General features: G+C 42.3%; 1 protein-coding gene across 1 annotated transcript; it reads right to left on the bottom strand.

The window, feature by feature from the left end:
* Window positions 1-6996: 6996 nt before the first annotated feature.
* Window positions 6997-7428, bottom strand: LOC121880088 (cGMP-dependent protein kinase 1-like). The gene has a single exon (XM_042387145.1). The coding sequence runs from the start codon at window positions 7333-7335 to the stop codon at window positions 6997-6999; it is 339 nt and encodes a 112-aa protein (XP_042243079.1). The 5' UTR covers window positions 7336-7428.
* Between the last annotated feature and the right edge of the window lie 258 nt (window positions 7429-7686).

Here is a 7686-nt window from a genome sequence, read left to right on the forward strand (position 1 = left end):
CGTCTCCCATACCCACCACACGTCCCCATGCCCAACGTCCCATGCCCACCACACGTCTCCCATGCCCACCACACGTCTCCCATACTCACCACACGTCTCCTATGCCCACCACACGTCTTCCATGCCTGCTCACATGACTCCTATACCCACCACACGTCCTCCTCATGCCCAACTGTCTCCCATACCCACCACACGTCTCCCATGTCACCACACGTCTCCTATGCCCAACGTCTCCCATGCCCACCACACGTTCCCATGCCCACCACACGTCTCCCATGCCCAACGTCTCCCATACCCACCACACGCTCCCATGCCCACCAATATCGTTCCCCACCCACCACACGTTCCATACCCACCATTATCGTCTCCCATACCCACCACACGTCTCCCCATATCCACCTTGCCACACGTCTCCCATATCCACCACACGCCCCCATGCCCAACGAAAACCCATGCCCACCACACGTCTCCCCATGCTCAACGTCTCCTATACCCACCACACGTTCTCCTATACCCACCAACACTTAAGTAAAAACCAGAGTTATATACTTTTCTCTAACCCTCCTCTAATATGATGTTGAATAATATAATAATGTTGGGTTGGGTTGGGCTGATTGGATTGGATTGATTGACTGGGTTGTTGTGTTGGGTTGATTGACTTTCGGGTTATATTATGTTGAGTTGGGTAGACTGGTTGTGTTGTGTTGGGTTGGTTGGGTTGGACGGCTGATTGACTGCTGGGTTATATTGGTTGGGTTGGGTTGGGTTGGGTTGACGGGGAAGCAAAGTGAGTTGGGTTGTGTTGGGTTGACGTGTTGGGTTGGGTTATATTGGGTTGGGTTGTTGCTGCTGCTATATTGCTGGGTTGGGTTGTTGCTGGTTGGACTGGGTTATATTGGGTTGGGTTGTACTGGGTTATGCTGGGTTGGGTTGGACTGGGTTATGTTGGGTTGAGTTGGGTTATACTAAGTTAGGTAGTTAATATTTTGTGGGGAATAATTTCCTATAAAAATAAATACCTACAAGGGAGTTAATGATGTTCAGACGATGGACACTTGCACCCGGGAGCGAATTAATACAAAAATAATTAATGTAATATATGTTCTTATATGTACAGTATCTTCGTTGTCCACCCCAGGAGTGTAGGGTAACCTCTGTCATCCTAACGCGAAGCTACAGTAAAAATAAATATAAACCTTATTACCATTAACAGTTGAAATAATCCGCAGAGCTTAGCTAATCTTTAAACTACTAGATACACTTAATTGGTCAAAGTTTAAGACTAGACTGACATTAAGACCACTTAAAAATAACCTCATAGACCCTGACAATTTGACTTAGGAGGTGAGGGTACAGAAGCTCACGGCGTCTCCTGGGCTTTTTTTTTAACTTCGTTTAGTTGTTTCTCTCTCGGGTGTCTCTGGTCACATCTGGCTGCAGTTTGGTTAGGTGACTGACTATCGGTAAAACACCCCTGCCAGGTGACCAAGAACAGGTTACACACTACGTAAGCGAGAGTTACCAGGTTTTCGTGAGCTGGTGATGCAAAGGAGAGGCTGAGGACGTGAGTAAGACCGGAGACCCGGGAGAAAAATTTAAAGTAAATCCATCAGTCAATCACAGATGGCATTCATCGAGCTGACTATTGCGGCTAAATATAACTAATAAGTGGCGCCTGACACACCATCAAAAGAGCCACAGGTCATACCACTTGATTGTCCCCGACAACGTTAATTCAGATTTGTGAGACAGTTAGTTTGTCCTGATATTCCCGGTATGCCGAGTTTATTACATGAAGTCTTTATGACGCAATCAAACTAAATTGTTTTACTATTATATTCATGTACATGACACCGAAAACAGATAAGATCCAGGAAAAGTTTGAAGGTCCGGGGTCATTACATGAGCTCTGGACGATGCCACAGCCCTACTGAAGGCATCTTCGCAAGATACAAACAGGCGGACAGCAGAATTTCACACTGCCAGAAACCTCACAGTTGTCTAGTTCCAAATCTACTCCACACGACCAAGTCATTCCTGTCACTATGTATCACAAACTTTCCTTCGTCATTACCAGTAGTCTCATCTCCCCCTGGTACTGAACACAAACTCGGCCATTATGAGAAAAAGTAACGTACTTCGTGATATTATCAAAGACTGTAGATAGTAAATAATGTTGACATCAGTGACTCTTATGTGTAAGCTCGTCAGGATGATCCACCTCGCTCTCGTGTGTGTGTGTGTGTGTGAGAAAGAGAGAGAGATAAAGGGGGGGGGGGGAGACATCTATTACAGTGTTTCCTTGTTTACTTTCCCAGGGTGGGTGGTGGGCCACCCTCAAGGCGGCGTCACACTAACACTTTTTCCGCCAATTTATTGCATTAATTTTCTAAGAATTGCCAATTTTCTGAGCGCGCCTTGTCACACACGCCAGTCTTTCCTCGTTCGTCATTTGTAAACAAAGAAGATGGCGTTGTATGCTTTTCTCTTATTATCTTTTTTTGTATCTATCGTCCCTTGGGTCTCACAGGCAACAAGGAGATCTAATGTTGTCTATCATATGTTCTCAGTCAGGCGTGTCCACACAGAGAGGCCGTGAAGAAGTTGAACATATGGCTCAATGTAAACAAACATATCAGATGTATTTACGAACATCAATATAAATAAAAGAAAATTACACTTCACCAATTTATTAAAGAATGCGATGCTGATAACTTTTAAAATTAAATCTAGTTATTTTACGTGGTTCTATATGTATTTTATATAAATATCCTCGTTATCGAGTATAGATCTTGACTAGACCACAAAAATTGGCACAAGCCAGTCAGGCGGAAACAATACGTTTCGTCTAAGAGAGACGGGCTGGAAAAAATTGCCAAATCGTGGAAAAAACGACAGAAACCGGGACAGTTGACGGAAAATGCTAGTGTGACGCCGCCTTTACTTGATCACCAAGTGTAAAGTGTACACAGTAACGTCTATTAAGAAGTGCGATAACAAGTGAATGTGTAAATCGGACTGACATGCCTAATAATGCGGGTAATACTGCAAATATCTGCACGCCAATTTCAATTTCGCCGATACTAACGAAATAAACGCCCTTATCAGCAATACACTAATGAAATGTTGGTCGTTTCTCATTGTCTTGTATATTAGGTACACCTTAAGTGTCTTATGGCCGTCAACGTACTGGTCTCAACCCAGTTCCTAGAGTAGATGAAATCTAGGAAACACAATGACATCATAATCATATCACCAATGTTTACTCCTGCATACAATACGTGAGGTGTAACACAGTGAATGGGGTGCCAAAAAAAGGTGATGACCTAGGACAACCAAGCGTTCCTTGAGAGGGTCCCAAGAACAGCTTGTCACCGCTTACAATGACGGGAGGAAGTTCATACCTACACTACAGAAGCATGAAATCAAATAACCATGTTTGTGAATTTATATTTCGTGTTCGAACCTAGGCATGGACCGACAATCCGGGGCCACGAAAAGTTGCACCCGGACCACTTATAAATTGCTTTCGGGGCCATGACGGGGCACTAGTAAAGTTCTTCTGACCATTGCCCGGCCCAGCTGTCATTTAATCGTTGGACGTGAAGCAATCTGGTGGACACGCCGGCTAGTGTGACTGTGTTGTTTTACCCATGAGATCCTGAGGTTTTGAGATCACGTTCAATATTTACATTTATGAGGCTTGACTTTGGTCGATTTAGAGGTAGGCGCTAAAACCCGAATCCGTTTTTTGATGATGCTTTACAAAAGAGACTTAAAATAGAGTAAAAATCGAGGAAACTGTTTGTATTGTTTTTTTTCTTTAAAGTCTCATGGAACTCTGATTCTTTGTAAATTTATCTGGCCGCAAGTGTTCCAACGTTCTAAGTTACACGTCACGCCTTAACCCACAAGATCAGCTTCTTCAACACCCAGGTTGGTGAGCCACGTCAGACTCTTCCCGGTATAACTCATAACACTTCAAAATCGCAGTATATTTTATCTCAACACTTGAAACGGCAATACTGCGAAGTGAAAAAAAAATATTATTGGTAATATTAAAGACTAAAGACCAAATTCTAGGTCATAACAAGGTCAAAACTCACACTATTGATCACATATCGACCATTGACAGTGATAAAAAACTTTGAGTGTAACCAATAGTTTACTGCCGTTCATCCCCAGGAACCTTAAGGAAAATTCAATACTTACGCCACCCAGAGAACCAAGTGATACACTAACTTAATCTAATGTCAAATTCTCCAAAGATGAAAATGCAAAGACGACATACGACATTTGAAGAAACACGGAACACAGCGACACACCAAATTAATGTTAAATGATGATACTCCTACGTCTCTACCTATAGCTAAAATCTGTTTAGTTTTCAAGCCATTGGTCCAGAAACTAATATTAATCTAAATAATTTCAAAACAAACCAAGATAAACTTTGCCTCACTACTATCATGTACAGTAAGTTTCTCTTGCATAGTTTGTTCTTATATATAATTAACTTGTACGGTAGTAGCTAGTACTACATGTTCACCACGACGCTAGTACTACATGTTCACCACAACGCTAGTACTACATGTTTACCACAACGCTAGTACTACATGTTCACCACGACGCTAGTACTACATGTTCACCACAACGCTAGTACTACATGTTCATCATAACACTAATCTTACATGTTCACCACAACGCTAGTACTACATGTTCATCATAACACTAATCTTACATGTTCACCACAACGCTAGTACTACATGTTCACCATAACACTACATGTTCACTAGTACTACATGTTCACCACAACACTAGTACTACATGTTCACCGCAACAGTAATCTTACATGTTCACCACAATACTAATCTTACATGTTCACCACAACGCTAGTACTACATGTTCACCACAACGCTAGTACTACATGTTCACCACAACACTAATCTTACATGTTCACCACAATACTAATCTTACATGTTCACCACAACGCTAGTACTACATGTTCACCACAACGCTAGTACTACATGTTCACCACAACACTAATCTACATGTTCACCACAACACTAATCTTACATGTTCACCACAATACTAGTACTACATGTTCACCACACGCTAGTACTACATGTTCACCACAACACTAATCTCACATGTTCACCACAACACTAATCTTACATGTTCACCACAACGCTAGTACTACATGTTCACCACAACGCTAGTACTACATGTTCACCACACACACCACAACGCTAGTACTACATGTTCACCACAACGCTAGTACTACATGTTCACCACAACGCTAGTACTACATGTTCACACAATCATGAACCACAACGCTAGTACTACATGTTCACCACAACACTAATCTTACATGTTCACCACAACACTAGTACTACATGTTCACCACAACACTAATCTTACATGTTCACCACAACACTAGTACTACATGTTCACCACAACGCTAATCTTACATGTTCACCACAACACTAGTACTACATGTTCATTTTAACACTAATCTTACATGTTCACCACAACACTAGTACTACATGTTCACCACAACAGCTAGTACTACATGTTCACCAAAACTATTAGTTAACATTTAGCCCCAATGTTTTGATAATAAAAATTAAGTTCTGGTGTTGGTGTAACATGTAGTGGTAGTGTTGAGGTAAACAGCGTGGCCACCTGTTCCCTAACCCCCCAAAAAACAGTAGACGATACTGGAACATTATATTTCTTGTCTATTTTTGTTATGACACTATATTCGATATCAAGATCATATAGAATGTGAGAGAGATGCAAGACAATAGCAACTTCAAATCATCCTTGTAATAAATTAAGAAACTCATGTTGCATTAATATTAGAAAACATCATTTAAACGTCTTAGAGCAGTATCTTTAAAATCCTTTCTCAAGACCATTACTGTACCTTGGTACAAAAGTCGTGATAAGATAGAAACAAAGATTACTAATATTGTACTTTTTTCACAGCTGTATTTTTTTTTCATATTATCTCGAAGCGGTAATCTACCCTTGTGATGGAGGCTCCTTGAAGGGCCTCTTGCCCAAAAACCAGCATCACTACTTAACTAGTTACTAACACACCAACTTAGGCGTATCGTCTACTTTTATAAGACAACTGAAATCCGTCTTACGTCTTGAATGGTATCATTATACAGGACTGGTTAGCTCACTAGCTTCTACCATAAGTCTCTCTTTATCGTGTACGAACACACCATCCCCCAAGACGTCTTCTTCTCCCTATTATGATTTTTACCGAAGTGTGTCGCTGGTCGGCAGAGGAGAGGAGTCAAGTCCTCCCTCACTAGTGTGAGACGTAAACTCGGCCACAATGGTCGCCATCCTGCTCGGATAATTACGTCATTGTCATACAAAATAGAACCACCAATGATCAACCAACTTTTTCTCCTGCATTTTTCCAGCTGTGTATCGCCGCATCCCGCTTTGTATACTGTAGTGACTGGGCTAACAAGATTCTTGTCTGACCCGGACCTACGCGTCTTATGCCTGTTAACTGTCATTGTAAAATATTATGGTTGCAGTGAGTAATAAATCACATGCTTCCACGATGACTGTTGGTGATTCACGGCGAATAAAGGCAAGAGGGGACACCTGGAAACGCAGAGTCTGGCGACATGCTACAGGTGCAACGGGTCATCACGGTTACCTGCGATAACAATTCAGGTAGCGATATGTCAGGAAGATAATACTGTCATCGTTTCGTCAGACAATGCACCTTTGAGCACCGCCATGAAATTTTCATGAAGTTATTTGATGTATCGTAAGAGTCCATCAGAAAATTGTAGCTTTAGTATGTGAATTTATTGTCTATAAGATGAATTATATAGACAAAGAAACATCTCCACAGTGTTGTTATTAACAAAACTAATGTGTGCACAGGTTGGGCTAAACAGACAAATATAATGAAGTGAGAATGTTATGTGACCGTCATGTGTGCAGATGCCGGGACCACCTCGCTTACCTTTGAGTTTTGGGGACCTCTGGGAAGGTTGTCTGGCTGAGATCGGCCAACTCCTGTACAGTCTTCAACGTCTGGGGTTCAGCCGAGATGCCCTGGGCTCTGGTTTTGCGAGCCCGGCCTTTGGGGCTGCCTGGCGTCGGTCCGACAGTCGCAAACGGAATAACACTCTGGAATTTATCCAGTTGCGACCTAAGCTCCGTAATTTCATTCTCTCGAACTTTAAGCTTCTCCTCCAAATCACGAATAAGATCGTCCTTCTTACCGAGAAGCTCCTGCACCTCGAGCGAGCCCATACTGGAAATACACTGATTGACACCGTTCAACAAGAGCGACATAACCCGGCACACATCACCGTCACAGTAGCCAAACGCCGACTAACCTCACACGAGGTGTCAGACCTGTTGCAAGACGCCGAACTGCCAAAGGGTGGCCTGCGCTATCCCCCGGCTTAAAAGTGTAGCTTCTATTTACATACCAAATGTGGTAAAAACTCACTGGAAATCAATTAATTAGCAACTATTTTTATAACATAATTATGAAGGTCTTATTATAAATATAAAAAAACGAAGATAATCAGAAATAATCGCCAGCACAGTGAATGAAAAGCGTATATGTATTAAACGGGTGGAAAGGCTCAACGAGCGGTGGCAGCCGTCCCTCTAGTGGCGCGCGGGCGAAGCAACAGG

The sequence above is a fragment of the Homarus americanus genome, unplaced genomic scaffold (genome assembly GCF_018991925.1).
Source record: "Homarus americanus isolate GMGI-L3 unplaced genomic scaffold, GMGI_Hamer_2.0 scaffold30108, whole genome shotgun sequence".
In the NCBI taxonomy this organism is placed as follows: Eukaryota; Metazoa; Arthropoda; class Malacostraca; order Decapoda; family Nephropidae; genus Homarus; species Homarus americanus.